The sequence below is a fragment of the Daucus carota genome, chromosome 4 (assembly GCF_001625215.2).
Source record: "Daucus carota subsp. sativus chromosome 4, DH1 v3.0, whole genome shotgun sequence".
Lineage (NCBI taxonomy): Eukaryota > Viridiplantae > Streptophyta > Magnoliopsida > Apiales > Apiaceae > Daucus > Daucus carota.
In genome coordinates this window covers 27,949,963-27,967,089 of record NC_030384.2, presented here as the reverse complement: position 1 = coordinate 27,967,089, position 17,127 = coordinate 27,949,963, and the positions used below count along the sequence as shown (strand labels likewise).

The 17,127-nt window shown below is 34.3% G+C and overlaps 1 protein-coding gene and 1 long non-coding RNA gene across 2 annotated transcripts; both read right to left on the bottom strand.

Annotated features, from left to right (window-relative positions):
* Window positions 1-572: 572 nt before the first annotated feature.
* On the bottom strand, window positions 573-2,897 carry LOC135152149 (uncharacterized). Its single transcript, XR_010291318.1, has 2 exons — window positions 2,752-2,897; window positions 573-973 (listed from the first exon to the last, which is right to left on the bottom strand). It is a non-coding gene; the product is annotated as an uncharacterized LOC135152149 (long non-coding RNA).
* Window positions 2,898-10,600: 7,703 nt separating this feature from the next.
* On the bottom strand, window positions 10,601-13,316 carry LOC108217123 (UPF0481 protein At3g47200). Its single transcript, XM_064091253.1, has one exon. The coding sequence runs from the start codon at window positions 12,136-12,138 to the stop codon at window positions 10,873-10,875; it is 1,266 nt and encodes a 421-aa protein (XP_063947323.1). The 5' UTR covers window positions 12,139-13,316; the 3' UTR covers window positions 10,601-10,872.
* Between the last annotated feature and the right edge of the window lie 3,811 nt (window positions 13,317-17,127).

The window sequence follows — 17,127 nt, the reverse complement described above, 5'->3', positions numbered from 1 at the left end:
ATGGACCCAAATCTGGAAAACCTAAAATTAATATGATCACATACTTGAGTATAGGGGAATCCGGTAAAGAAATGAGAGGGATTATAAAATTTTACTCACTTTGTAACTATAAGAATTTTGTCTATTAATTATGTAGATACAAACTTACAAATTTATAATTGATAGGTATTTAATTTTTCATATTAAAGTTATTCCTGTAAAAGATAAATTTAAAATTGTAGCTAGTTTGCAATTCATCACAATAATAAAACTACGGGGTGTGTTATGCGAAAATTGAAACTTCGAAAATGTCTTTCCAAGTTTACCATCATAAAAACTAACGACAACAAATATTTTGATGGAATTTGACCAAAGGGTTGCAATACAAAATAAAATTCAAAACTAAGGGTTCCATTCTGCCAACGTTATAAATTTAAGACCATATAGAAAAAATGACCTAAGATAAGGGGTGCAATGTGTCATTTACTCTAAATTTAATGTATTCAGGGAAATAATACGAACACATGCTTTTTCGACATTAGAAAACAAAGTGTTATAGATATTTACTTGTAAAGTTGTAGATAACTTGGAGATGGCTTGAGTTGAGCTGTTTCAGAAAGTATATTGATACGATGAAACTGTACAAACATTAGAACAAACTTATAGGCTTCGGCCGTCAAACTATGTCAATTTTCTCATTTCATTAGGATCTGACTCCTTGGAGCATTCAGCTTCACATATTCCATGAACCTCGGTCCTGTTTTTCTTCTTAGACGGTAATCCCACACCATCTCCAGTCTTCGACTACTTGCTTTTTGCATTGTACTCCGTATCGTTTCCACATTTTTTAGAATTTGTGGATTGTCCCTGGCTGGGATTTGCTCACGCTTTCATCTGTCTTAATATACTTTCCAGCCCTTTCTCGGATCTCATTCATGTTATCAGAGCCCTTCTTAGCTAGCGATCATCGGAAATTATTATCTGTCATTCCTTGCTAAAGGGAGATAATCATTATTTTTGGTCCAAATTCGGAACCTTGCACTACACCATAGATGGGCAAACAAGACTCTTTTCTAATGTAAAGCCAAATTTGTGTTACAGTAGCCATACTATCTGTTCCTACCATAACACTCAAGAATCAATGTTAAATTTCATGTTACCTTAACGTTACATTAGAGTGTTTGTGTTGCAGTAGTAACCTAGTGTTACGATAGAACATTCATGTTGTAACACTTCGCATTACTATAATGCTATATTTTAATTAAAAATTATTTTATTGGGCCCCACAACTGTACACGTCAGCAAAAGCGGGCCCCACAACTGTACACGTCAGCAAAAGTGGGTCCCACATATGGACCCCACTGAAAATTTCTCTAGAATAGTGGGTCCCACAATGACAGGTGGACCCCACAGGTGGGACCCACAGTGCCACGTGGACACAGTGGTGGTCCTGACCAGCTTTACACGTCAGCAGAGTGTTACATTAGCCTTCTGTTACAAAGCAACTGTTACGTTGGGGTAGGGAGCCCAAAAGCTAAGTGGGCCCCACATTGTACACGTCAGCGAAATTGGGCCCCACAACTGTACACGTCAGCGAAAGTGGGCCCCACACATGTGAATTATTTAATAATATTATAATTAATTATATTATTAATTATTAATTATTAAATAATTAATAATATTATAATTAATACTCAATTGAGTGCCTTCTTAGTGAATTCGTTCATGTATTCTCGAAAGGAATCGTTCATGTGACTCATTGATTTGAATGTTTCCTATATCCCTTTTTGCTACTCTATCAATGAAATCTAACATGTATCTCCATTTAAACTCCTCCATAGCTCGCAACTCAGGTTTGCTTCGATGATAAGCAGGGGCGGATCATCTAGAACACAAATGTTAGGGGGGCACGAAGCAAATTTTCGGAAAGCACTTATATATTTTAAAATTTTTTGGGGGCACTTTTATAATTTTGCAAAATCTAGAATGATGAAAAAATGTAAAAAAAAAAAATATAGTGGGGACACGTGTCCCCCGTGCCTCTTCCTAAATCCGCCCTGATGATAAGGACCGATGGATACCATCTGAGGCGTGTAGGCTTCTGGTTTTACTGCTCGGAGTGTATCTGCAGGAACTCTACAGCTACCCAAGTCATGTGGGTTCCTCCTCACTAGACTTAGCTTAGTATCAATTAAATGAATCCAGTCTTCATCATTTGAGGTTGTAACTTGTAATCGTCACTTGTAAATCGGGTGTTGGCTCCATCTCTCATTGCATAAAATTTTATATATTAAAGTTTTATTTGAATTTTGTTTTGTCTATTTACATGTCTAGGATAACAGAGTATAAACCATCACTTGGCTATCTAATGGGGCTCATATAATTTATTTATTACGTCAAATGAAGCAAAAAAAAAAGGATAATTTAGAAATGATCAAAGTTATCTACCTAGACTACAAATTATAACCACATTTAGCTATTATAATTTAGTACATGTAAATTTAATTTATAAGTAAGATTTTAAAGAGGTAATTGCATTTTGCACGTTCTAAGTTCTGTTCAAAAACGGATCGTGTACCATAACTTTAAAAAATGCAAATTATCACATACATTAGCAAACACATATGCAATATACTAATAAAACTGATCCTGCAAAAATGTATAAATTTGAGGACAACTTAAGAACAAGGCTTAAATGTAGTTAGCACTTGCTCATATTTCAAACATAAAACTTATAAACGCAAGTGTGAAAGTTTAAATTCGAAGTTTTACCTGTTAGTTTCATAGACGATGTGAGCGGAGTAACGTGTGAGATCAGATAGAAGCTAGTTTCTGGTGTATCATTCTCTTGGCAAGCATGCTATGGCCTATGGCTTGAAATATAGAACCCTCATTTTGTTTTTGTTTATTTGTGAAGTCCACTCAAGTCAATGTAGAAGATAACAAATTTCTGTCCACATGTTTCAGGTAACTTTGATTGTAACATTGGGGGTAGGGCTGTTCACGAACCGAGGCGAGCCGAGTTTTGACCGAACCGAGCCGAGCTTTAATTTTTTTCTGACGAGCCGAGCCGGGCCGAGCTTTTTTATCGAACAAAAATTGTGTTCAAGCTCGGCTCGTTAACTAACGAGCCGAACACGAGCTTGTTCGCGAACAAATACAAGCCGAGCCGAGTCGAATCGAGTCGAGCCGAGCCAGAAAAAAAATAAGGACAAACCGCTAGTTGACTCTTAAAATAGCTAACCAAATAATTTTAATTTTTTTTAAACTTTGTTTATATCACTAAAATGTATATATGTTAACATCCATACGGTTGGATCGATAAGAAATATTTTTTAAAATATTGAAACACTAAACTAGGATTAAACACTAGTTAGCGGTACTAGTTAACCTTCTACTTGACTGTTAAAATAGCAAACCATATAAAATTATTATTTTCCGAAATTTTGGTTACATCACTAAAATATATATATATATATATATATATATATATATATATATTAATTATATGTTGAATTCTGAGTTCAATAACATATATAAATTATAAAAAAAACCCCGAAAATATTACATTTTTTCGAGCTTTAACGAGCCGAGCTCGAGCCGAGCGAGCTCGAGTCGAGCTCGAGCCGAGCTCGAGTCGAGCTCGAGCCGAGCTCGAGCCGAACATACTAAAAGCTCGGCTCGAGCTCGTTTACTTAACGAACAATTTTTTGTGTTCGAGCTCGAGCTCGTTAACTTAACGAGCCGAGCCGAACGAGCTCTTAACGAGCCGAGCTCGAGCTTGTTCGCGAACAGTTCGGTTCGTTAAACAACCCTAATTGGGGGTGTTTGGCTGCAGCTTAAAAGCCCCGCTTCTCGGCTATAAGTCAGAGGCAGCTTATTCGTACTGTTTGTCTAAAAAAGTTAGAAGCAATTATAAAAAGGCTTAATGACCTTTTAGCCCTCCAAGTTTGGATGGATGTTCCGATGCGGCCTCGATGTTTAAAGTCGTTTGATTCAATCTTTAAATTTTCACTATTGTACCTTTAGCCCTTTTTAAAATAACGGTATATAACGGGGGCTAAAGTTGATAATTCATATTCTGGGTAAAAAAACTGAAAAACCACACCGGAAAAAACCAAACCACAAATAAAACCGAAAATAACCGAGATAAAAAACCGAAATTAGTGGTGCGGTTTTATTTTCGGTTTTATGCTAAAACCGCACTGGAATATATATATATATATATATATATATATATATATATATATATATATATATATATATATATATATATATATATATATATATATATATATTAATAGTAATAAAGCACCTTAGTCTTTTTTAAACTTCACATCTAATTTTAAATGGAAGTTCTTCTTCCATACTTGCATACTTGTTGAGTCACTTAAATAACCGGGCACCCAAATATTTGGAGGAGCGCTGGATCGAAAACTAGGGCTATTGTGATTTGCCACAAAGCAGAAATATTTCTGCTGTTAATCTGCTGATCAAATTTTATGATGAAACCTATTCTACTTTTTTTATTTATGTACTTTTTGAAAACATTTTATTTGAATTTCACGATTAGTTGATTTTGGGTAATTTTATTGACTTTACATCATCTAATTTCTTGTCAAAATATGTATGTTTTAGTTTTTATTGTGTATTAAGGTTTTTTAGATGAAAGTATGTAATGTTTCCTATATCCTCATATATAAACAATAGTAAATAGTAACCAAATATATTGTACATGTTCATGAAAATTTTATATTTTTTTAAAAAAATCATTATGCACAAGAGTAGCAAATAATAGTGGAAAAACCGAAAAAAAAACCGCAACCGACTAATGGTTAACCGCAACCGAAAAACCATTTTAATTGGTGTGGTTACAGTTAATGATGATTAACCGAACCGAACCGCATTCATCGGTTTGGTAACGGTTAATATCCGGAACCGCACCAAACCGCACCATGCACACCCCTAGTTTGGGCATACCTTTTAACCCCTAAAGTATACATCTCGTTCCTTTTAACCCCTAAAGGATACATTAGATGTTCCTTTTAACACTTGATGTTTAATGCCCCTTTTAACCCTCACGTGTGAAATGTCAACTTTGTCCACCCCGTTATATACCGGTATACGCCATAAGGGCTAAAAGGTACATTCGGAAAACTTGGAGGGTTGAATCGAACGACTTTAAACTTCGAGGCCACATCGGAACTTCCACACATACTTCGAGGGTTAAAAAGTCATTAAGCCTTATAAAAAGTGCTAGTTTTTGTTTCAGGACTTCTGCTTATTTCCCAAACAGTTTAATCAATTTATAAGTCTTAAATTACTTTTCACTTCCACTCCACTTCTTTATTTTAAGCAAGAAGTCACTTCTTTTAAGTTCACCCAAACGACTCCATTGGTGCTAATAAAATTCTTTGATATGGACAAATATCTACTTAATTTATTTCCGCTTGTCACTATTGTTGGAAGAATAATCAAAAAAGAAATAGAAACTCAAACCCATAATCGAATAAATGAGTGAAGGTGTTTTGATGAGTTAAATTTCCAAGTATTTATAATGTAACATTGGTGCAGAGTTAAAAGAACTTGATGATACCGAGGCCGACGTGGACTATCTGGTGTATTGACTTATATCCGACATGAAAAATATGATATATGTCATATTTGTTATGAAAATATCAAAAACTCGCTTAAAAATTAAGACCGAATAAAATATGATCTTAGATATTAGCATTCATAAACCCACTCAGATTAGTTCTCATATTATTTTTTGTAATATGATTCCACCCCGAATATGATTCATGTATTGTTCAAACTCATATAGAGATTATATTTTTAACCGATTACATTCATAGGTAAAGGATCATCATTTTATAAAATTTTAATATCATATTTAAATTTAAATCTTCATAAAATATGATGTATTCACCATGATAATGCATACTATCTTATTTATAATTGTAAGTTTTAATTTATAATTATTTTATTTTTACAGTATTACTCCCTCCGTCCCAATGAATTGTATACAATTTCTTTTTTGGGACGTCCCATCAATTGTATACATTCCAAAAGTAGTAAACTTTTATAATATAAAACATCAATTCACCAACTACTTTCTTCCACTATCTCCATTTTATAATAATATAAACACTATTACACCCACTACTTTCCTCCACTATCTCAAATCTATTATTAAATATAAATGGGTCCCACCACTATACCCACTTTTCATCCAACTTTACTCATTTCTTACACAATTTCTTGGTCTCCATGTCCCAACCATTTGTATACAGATGACTGGGACGGAGGGCGTATGTTTATTTGGAATAAATCGTGATTATTTGAATAATTAAAATAAAATTGATATTTAATGTTAGTGGATCATATTGGATGGATTATAAACTATTCTATTTGAAAACAAAAATATATGATATTGACTCATATTAGGTTTAGATCTAAACCCCAAATACCTAGAATTGGTTTATATCCGATGGAATAAAATAATCGCGGACCCCAAATACCTGGAACTAATTTGTATCCGATGGAATAGAATAATCCGGGATCCAAATCTGGACAACTTAAAAATAATATATCTTATACTTGAGTACAGGGAATCTGGTATTATGGGGATCATTTTGGAATACTCTACTCCATCAGGGGAGTAACTTTTTAGTCGCGCTTTAAATGTGGTTACCGGATCCTTTATAGTGTATCCTGCTTCAAACTCTTTTGATGAATATATACTTTTAGTAATGAATCTCAATTCTCATGTATTCTTCAAGGGAAATAAAAGGAGCTACATGTTTTTTCAATATTGAAAAAAAAGTATTACGAATCTTTACTTTTAAAACTATAGGTAACTTGGAGATGACTTTAGTTGAGCTACTTCCAAACAGTGTCGAAAGTAGAGGGAGCTATAGGGGATGCTAGAGTCCCTCCTGAACTCGAAAAAACATTGTATAAATTTTTTTTAGTCCCCGCTGAATTATTGATGTCAATTTAAATTTTTTTAGCCCCCGCTGAATTATAAATATCATAGAGATGGACTTACTTTCCAAATTCCAAGGTATGATATTTTGATTGATTCTTGGATAAATTGTTATTCTTTAATCTTTTTGTATCTGCTGTGATTTTGTATAAAGAGATTGTTAGTTGAGGATTTTGGATTTCTAAATAATTAGAGTTTGAACTTTGAACAATTGAGCAATAAATAATTTGATGAACCGCTGTTTGATGAACCTAATATGGGGGGTTTCGCTGTTTGATGACATAATTTTGTATTATTGTTTAAACTTTTATATTTGTTTTTGTGAATTGTGATGGTCACTTACTTGTTTTCAAAAACCTTTGCACATTATTACATTATTCTTCTGATATATTAAAATGTGCATGTATCCTCTTCTAGCAGCTTTTATAATATTAAGAAATGCTCCTGCACTCTAGATAAAAAGTATCAATCTGAGGAAAAGAAAGGAGTTGGGAAGATGAAACAGATGAAGAAAAAGACACACAAGACATGCCTTTTTACAAAATAGATTTAGATCCCCTTATAAATACGTATTGAAGGTTATTACCATATATTAAATAACCTTAAAATTCATTTTCAGATTAATTTACTTCTCTTTTTTCGGGTAAAATAGATATTTTAATCATGAAAATCATAAGTAGACTATATATTGTTTAGTAATAAATCACTAGAAGGGATCAAGATATCCAACCGCAAACCGAATTCGCGGGTCATCGTACTCGATTCACAAGAACTAGTGTTTTATCTACCCGATCTCGTAACTCGTACCTGGACCTGTGAACCATATAACCTGTTTGAGCCTCTTCTAAATCTTAGTCCTGGTTCCGCCACTGCTTCCAAATAGTGGCGGAACCAGGATTTAGATTTAGGGGGCTCGAAAAGTGTTCTTCAGGGTCGTGGGGTACGAGGTACGGGATTGGGTACATAAAACGTTTGTTCTTATGAATCGGGTACGATGATCCGTAAATCCGGTTCGTGGTTCGATATCTTGATCTCTTTTAGTGATTTTTCACTAAATAATCTATAGTGTCAAGTTATCTTCCTTTCTTATATATATCGCTTAAGTTAAAAGGGGATTGCCAAAATTAGCGAACTCGAACGTGATCCCTGGTGATCCAGGTCGAGGAGGAATCGTGTTTCGGAACATTTTAGATTGATTCTTTTTATCTAGATTGCAAGAATATTTCTTAAGATTATACAAGTTGCTTCAAGAGGATACATATACATTTTAATATATCAGAAGAGTAATGTAATTATGTGCAAAGTTTTTTGAAAACAAGTGATCATTACAATTCACAAAAACAAATGTAAAATTTTAAACTGCAATACATCATTCGTTTTCTTCTAAAATAATGAACCAATGTGCTACGCTTAACCATCACAAACATTAACATCAAATTATGTTCACCAAACAACGGAATCCCCACATTATGTTCATAAAACTGTGGTTCATCAAATTATATACCACTCAATTGTTCAAAGTTCAAATTCTAATTCTTGAGAAATCCGGAACTCCCAATTAATAATCTCTTTATACAAAATCATAGTAGCTACAAAAAGAATAAAGAATAACAATTTATCCAAGAATCAATCAAAATATCATACCTTGAAATTTGGAAAACGAGTCATTCTCTATGATATTTATAATGCAGCGGGGGCAGAAAAAAATTATATTGAAATTAATAATTCAGCGGGGCTGGAAAAAATTTATATTGACATTAATAATTCCGCCGGGCCGAAAAAAATAAACACTGTTTTTTCGAGTTGGGGGGCTCTAGCATCCTCTAGCCCCCTCTGGTTCCGCCACTGCTTCCAAAAGTATATTGATATAATGAAACAGTGCAAACATTGGACAAGCTTATAGTACCATGTGCAAGAGTAGTGCACAAGATATGTGGGTGTGCATGGTGTTAGCGTGAGCCTCGTGTGCGGGTACACACGCGCTACCGTCGCCACCATTCTGCGTCTCGGGTCGAGTCGGGTCAATCATTTAGGCAAATGTGTCGGTGTTTGGCGAATCAAAAGTATCACAGAGAGAAGTGAAGCGAACAGCTGCTGACCGGGCCATAAGAAACAAACAGAATTTACATTGCTGAAACGAAAATTTCCAAATACCAGCTCAGGTAAGTTAGGTGACTAGTATTTATTTTGCTAATTATGACAAAGAAATTTTACAAGCCAGCTGATCAAGTTTCTTTGTCAATTAAGTGAAAATAAGGACAAGGAACGCATTGTCCTCAAACACACATTCTTGAACATATTCATAAGTTCCCGGATATAATTGAAGACAAAAAGCAACTACAGAGGTTTTTAGGTATATTAACTTAAGCTTCTGATTAGTGTAATATATCTCATATTTTTTATTCAAAAGCATTTTATATAATACTTATATAGAATGTAGTTTCAAAATAAAATTTAAATTTTTTTATTCTGAATAAAAAATTAATGTTTAAATATTAATTAAAAAAATATAATAAATTATGAAACTATATTTAATAAAAGTCTTAAAATGTGAGCCAGACAATGTAAAAAATGTGAAAAGCGGAGGGAATGAAAAATAGTAATAATGAATGAATGAATTTGATAAATGTTAAATATTATATAATTTAGGTGTATATCTTATTAGTTATAAGAGCATCTCCAATGGTTGGCACCCTTCAAGGGGTGTCAATTTTGACACATAAGTCAAAATATTATTTTTTATATTCACACTCTTTCAAATTATTTTTAGCACCCTTCTTTCAAAATACACTCTCCAAGATGCCAATTTTCTTAATAGAAAATAATATTTTATGTATTATTGGGACCACAAATCTATATTTTATGTATTATTGGGATGACAAATGAAGTTGGCACCCTGTTAGCACTCCAACATCTCCAATGGGGGTGCTAACGAGAGTGCCCGTCCATGTCATGCCACATGGCATTGGCACCCCTCTTGACACCTCCCATTGGAGATGCTCTAACGATAAAATAAAGGTTTAAGATTTAATGGAAGAAAGGAAAAAATCGGAAACTAAAGAAAACACTTTACTCACTGAAAAAACCAAGTAACAACTGATTTGAAAAACTATGTCATACCTCTTGATGTAACATCTTAATTCTATAGAAAGTTTTAATTGGCTGAACACACATGATCTGATTAGTTTCTTTCTCAGTGTATGTAGTGTTGCTCTCTGGCAACATGGTTATGTTTATAAATTCCACATCAATAATCAATAAAATTTATCTGCCTGGAAGAGTTAGTGCTGCATCATTTCTATGTTAACTTAAAAACACTTTTTCCAGTTAAGTAAATTTGAGTGCTCAAGTTCTGTTTTTAAAATGTCCAAGTTCAAAGACTTCATCATCGTATACTTACTATCACAAAACTTGCATGAACACTGTATCACCTAAAATAGATAGAAACAACCAGAAGATTTATCTTTTAAATGATTATTTATGAAACCAAAAGTATAAAGTACAAGCACTACAGGAAAAGCGGTCATTTTCGACCGTCCATTTCTGGTCGAAAATGACTATTTTCGACCGTATACGGTCGAAAATAGCTCCCGGTCGAAATTATCCAGTCGAAATTAGCCGCTTTTCTTGTAGTGAAGTACTTAACTAAAGAAAATAGCCCAGATAAAAGGTTAAAACACTTTTAGTGGTAGGGAGGATAATAAGCACGAATAGTATAAAAAGTCTGAGCAACCGTGAGGAGAATGACAAAAGATGCAGCTAAGAATGTTAAATAACTCCACCTATTTTTGAAATAATCTCGTTTCAAATCCTTGACAGACGCTTTCCATCTAAACCAAGTCACAGTGGTATATCCCTTCACTCTGCGCCACCTCCACCAAGATACTTTATAATTATTAAGCTCCTCACATGCATAAATCTCTAAATACGAAGTCCTCGGGTGAATTTCCTATGAGCAATCCTTGGATATAAGTTGGGATAAACGTACCTTTATGAAAATTCAGTATTGTACCTGCCCCGTCAAGTATATTTAGGTCTTCTTCAGAACGGAGCAAACTTGTCATAAAAAATATATATGAAATAATAACTTGTCTGCCATTTCTGCTCTGCTCCAAAGCAATGAGATTTCTAAATAACGGGCTAGTAAAGTCATCATTAACGAAACTTGGAAGAAAAATTTCCCCTTCCTTAAATTTTATGTCCACCATGCTCGCCCTAGAGGGATGTAAAGAAATTCGAAAACCAGATTTTATAAGTTCTGCCGCACAGCTTTTCGATCCCCACTTCAGCCTTGTCCAATCTTCCTCTTCCAAGGGTGATGATATCTCAGAAGCGGAGCTACAAATTTGGTACAACATATCTAGTAAATGAGTAAAGGTGGCATCCTGAATGGGTATCTTAAGCGGTGAAATATTATAACACAAATGATCCGTAAACGCATGAAAAAAGGCAAAGGCTAGCTCTTGAAGGGACAAAACTTGACCACTTGCATCTGTTATTCTCCTTGCAATTGGTATTAAGTCGAAAAGCTGTTGCAGAATATTATATGGAATTTGGTTCTCCAGTAGCATTAAATCTTGTGTCAAAGCAATAATATTTGTCAACTGACTAACTAGCAATTCCGATGATTCTGGTACCCAGGGAACTGCCCTTGAACGTTTTATTTCTCTTGTAAGTTGAATTCTTCTCATGTATTCAAGTATAAAACAAGCATCAAGTAGGAACATCTGCACTAGCTGATACGTGTCTAGATTGATATCTTCAGCATAGAATGCGCGAGCCTCCACTTCCAGTTCTGATATAACTTTGCAACACTTTTTCAAAGCCAATGTTTGAGGTGAGTTTTCAATAGACTCACCATGTGACTCATTGATTTGAATGTTCCCCGTATCTGTTTCTGCTAGTTGATCAATAAAATCTGACGTGTATCTCCATTTAAACTCCTCCATAGCTCGCAACTCAGGTTTGTTTCGATGATAAGGACCAATGGATACCATCTTAGGGGTGTAGGCTCGTGGTTCTTCTGCTCTGAGTACATCAGGAACTCTACAAATACCCAAATCCTGTTGGTTCCTCCTTACTAGACTTAGCTTACTATCAATTAAATGAATCCACTCTTCATCATTTGATGAGCTTGTAATCCTCACTTGTAAATTGGGTGTTGGCTCCATAATTTTTTTTTTTTTTGAAAATAAGAATAAATCTCACAAATAAGAATCGGCAATTCACCGTGATAATTCTATCATTCAAAAAAGCTTATTATCTAACCGTCGGACATGCAAGATGACCGGGGAAATTTAGACAATAAAACTTTAATATCCGAAAAGAAAAACCCGTCTTCTTCTAAGAATCCTGAAAATAAAACAAAGGAAACAAGAATAATATTAATTGATATATATAACAGATTATATATATTATATAAAAAATATATCCAATAATAAAATCACGTGTATATGCATGTGTTAATCAAATATTCACAAAATTATGATAATTCATAATTGAGACAATTAAACTCTTAATTAGAGTATAATCAGAAAATATTAACGCCCTAAATTAAGACAAGGCACAATTAAAATCCTCAATGAGGAGGCACAATTTACGCCCTCAATCATGAGGCACAATTAACGCCCTCAATCAAGAGGCACAATTTACGCCTTCTATTTTGAAACCGATCATATACTGATCATGGAACTGTCGACGCCGGAGCCCTCAGCCACTACCGCGAAGAGTACGATGACCACCTGTTTTACACCATCAGCCACCAAGAAACCCCAACCCACTGCAACATCCGACAACCCCGCTCGAACTTCAACCAGCCGACCTCAACCCTTCCCTTATTCTTCCGTCGCGAGTCACCTTCACAGCCAACCTTGGGCGACAGTCACCTCTTGGCCGCACAGACGCGGCTGTTGCCGTGCTACAACCACCAGACCACCATCGCTCTTTTTCTCGTCAAACGTCCAACCCCTTCACTCCCTCTTTCTTTACCCACGACCCTCCACGAGGCATCCCCTTGCTGTCTCTCATGGCGGCAGTCCCTCCACCACACAGCCTTACACCGACCTCACCTCTTCTACTCAACTCCGCTCCCTCTCTTCGATTTCACGGCCTTAAACAAACCCAACATCCATCCTCACAAACCCTTAATTAAACCCAGCCCCAATTCAAGCCAACACTCACATCACAGCACTCCGAAATACACACACAAGGATACAAGGATCTATTTAAGTGTAGAAAAGAACAGTGAAAATAGGTATTGAATGATCAGAATGTGGGGTGGTGGTGGTGTGGGGTTTGATTGATCTGAATGTTTGAGATACTCCCTCCGTCCCCTTTTATATGTCCCTGTTTGAGTACCAGTCAAATTGATAAAATTTGGTCAATTTGACTGGTTAAAAGTCAAATGGGGACATGTAAATGGGGACGGAGGCAGTACTAGCCTAACCATCATCTCACGCACATCGAGAAATGGGAGGTCCGGCTTTTGATAATTTTTAATTGTGAAAAGTTTGGAGATTGGCGTTTATTGGTGTTGGCTCGATTTCTCACTGCATAAAACTCATGAATTTTTATTCAAGTTCTGAATTTGGTAATATCCAAGTTGGATGAGCATCAGTAAACATGAATAAAACACATTTCATCTGTCTCGGGCACCTTATAAAATGATTATTGTTCTATAATTTATGTTTAAAAAAATTGTTCTTGAATAAAAATTTAAATATTAAAATGTTTTTATGAATAAAAGGAAGAATTTATAAATTTTATTTTATAATAATAAGGGTCACAAATATAGGGGCCGTTTGGGCAAGCTTAAAAAAGTGACTTCTTGCTTAAACCAGAGAAGTGGAGCAGAAGTGAGAAGTAAATAAGTGAATAAAGTATTTGGAAAAGAAGAAGAAGCTGTGAGAGAGAAGTTAGGATTCTCAGCTTCTTTAAAGTGCTTCTGCTTCTTTACACAAACGGATCAAGAAAAGCAGAAGCGAGAAGCAGTTTCTGCTTCTCGTAAACAAACATGCCCATACTATGATAATATATTGAAATTCGCCGACCGACATTAATTTCAACCGGATATGGTCTAAATTATGTTTTCGACCAACCAAAAAAAGGAGTTTTAAGTTTTTGAGCAAAAGGGGAAGTATAAAAAAATTTCAAGTCGAAATGTTTAATTTAAAGAAATTTTTTCCATTAGAGTTTCATTGCATTTTCTCATATAGTAATTCAAATAATTTTTTAGAAAAACTGGAAAATATTGACAGAGGAACCTGATAGTACCACTGCAAAGAAAAACTTGTCATTCAAATTAAATTACTACTCTGCAATGTTTAATATAACATTTAGGTTTTGTTCACTTGTATAGAACGATTTATATAGAATGGAATGAGCTGAGAATTAAATGAAAAATTATTTTAAAAAAATCATGAAGAAAGAGAGATATTGAAATTATTTATTAAATATGAGTGATTTTAATTTTTTGAGATAAAGTATGTAAGGAAAATGTGATGAAAAAGTAGAATGAGTATTCCTTACAAAATATATTGTTAGATTTCTGGTTCAAGAAAAATGAAAATTACATACATGTTCTTCAATTACCTCCAACTTGGAATACAAATTTTGTTAAATTACCTCTCATTCAAGTGACTTGAAGGCAGTTTTAGAATCTACGCAGTGTTAAGATTTACAAGCCGCATAAAAAACATTAACAGAAACAAACACAGTACATAAAATTTATACTACAGCGAGAATAATTTTGTTAACCAAACTCCGTAGCCTAACAAAGCTCATACACAATCACCAAAAACCTGGAAACTAACCAATTACCAAACAAGCGTCAAAGTTTGAGAAGTGTACCTTTCAGTTGATTATACTAACACGACTTGAAGGTTTAGCTTCTGTTGGGTATAGAGCTACAGATATAAGAGCTGCAGATTACACTGCACATATATAGGCTGTTTGGACAAATTTAAAAAAATGATTTTTTGTTTAAAGTAAAAAAGTAAATTAGAAGTGTGATGTAAATAAATTAATAAAGTGTTTGAAAAAAAAGTAGAACTTCTGAGAAAAAAACTATCATTCTCAACTTTTTAAAAATATTTTTAATTATTTACATGAGTCAAGAAAAACAGAAATTAGAAAAAGCTTCTGCTTATCTTAAACAAACGAGCGCATGAGCTGAGCAGTGTACATCTAGTTTTCTAACGTCAATTTAAAAGTGCCTCTCCCCTAAACAACAAATAAATCAAGCTTAATTCGCCGTAAAATATGGGAAACACAAACAAAATTGTTTTAGTAAGCACCTCTTATGAAGCTGTATTAAATTACGGGAAATACAGACAAAGTTGTTGTAGGTACAATGAGTTATTTACTTACACGTCACTTTTATCATTCTATTTTAGAAACACACTCTCTAACTCACCCAATTTGTTTTTTTTTTTTTTGAGAAACTAACTCACCCAATTTGTTATTTTACTATATGGCCTCTTAAAATTATTTATTTTTATAAATTTTGATAGTTTAAGATATATGCTCACCCTTAAATATGAATACACAATATAGTCAATTTGAAATTATATGCTTTCGTTTGGCCGTAATATTTTATCTTAAAGAGAGAAAATAAAACTCATATCTTACAGCGGCTTCGTCGGATCTGAGGATGAAAAATGACAAATTAAAATGTTTCAAAACATGGGATTGAGTTTGTTCACACAGAGTAAGTTTAAAGATTAATCATAGAGATTCACGTTCGTTTACAATATAGCATAGTCACGTGAGCTCTACAGAAGAACGTAGAGTATAACGGAAAGGTGAGTCTTGACAGAAAGTTACTCCTGTCCCAAATTAACCGTTTTGTTTGGTGGTCAATTTGATCCAATTTTGATTAAATATTAAAAATTATTCTTTTACAATTTTATAAAACTGAAAAATAGATTTTAAAATAGATTTGATAATCTTTTCAGTAATATATTTTTCATAATTTATTCAATTATTTAATATATATATTTTTCAGTCAAATTGACCTTGAAAATGTCAAATAAGACAGTTAATTTGGAACGGAGGGAGCATTATCAAATCTCACAAACTAATCAGAAAACTAGATAATGTGCTTTGGCAATCGAGGTGATAGGGCCCGCTCCAAACTCCCGCTAACTATTACTGTAGCAGCACATAACGGGGACATGCGATGAAGGAAAAGGCAGCTACAACTTGATCAGGGGTGCGTGTCACGAGGTGACAGGTATCGACACTACTTATATATATAGACATAAGAGCATCTCCAAGAGCCTCTTAGTTGGCATCTAAATATAATATAAACAATGTGGCTCTTAGCAATTTAATACAAATTTAAGAGTGTAAACTCTAACAATACTCTCTATATCTCTTCTTTATTTCATATTTTATTCATATTGGGCTCCACTATAAAACAAAAAGAGAGGGAAAGGTGGATGTAAATTGGAGTGATGGATTTTTTATTGTGCAAAATGAAGTTAAGAGCTATGTGGTGCCTCTTAACTTTGAGAAGAGAGGAGAGAGAAATAAGAGACTCTTAGTGATTCCACTAAGCTCTCTTGGAGCAATTTTTTTCCTCATCCTCCTCAAATCTCAAGTTAAGGGCCTAAATGAAGAAACTCTTAGAGATGCTCTAAGAGGCTTGTTAACGGACACGGGCTGGAGACATACTCTCACACTCATGTACTCTTTTCTCATTTTCTTTATAAACGGATTTTCATTCTTAGATCGGAGGTGCTACCCCGGTCGAGCATTGTTCGGATTCTCATTCTTAGACCGGAGGTGCTACCCCGGTCGAGCATTGTTTTGCAGGCTCCCCACCTAACAATGGTGTCAAACCTCGGAGATGAGGCAGGCAGATGTGAACGGGAGTCAATGACGGAGCCAGGAAGATTTTTTAGAGGGGCCGGAATATTAACGCTACTTAAACTTAAAAATATTGATATCAAATTTTATAGTAGCATTAGCGATAGAAGTCCATTTTGTTAGGTCACGATTTAATAAATAGAATTAAGCGAAATTTATCTATTCTTAAATCAAATGTCGAATTTATAAGGATAAACAAGCAACAAGATTCAAATCAACTCAGCTCTTATTGATTATATAAGAACTGTTACAAAACCTCTCAAGAAACTCAGCCGTTGTTAAGAGCTTCT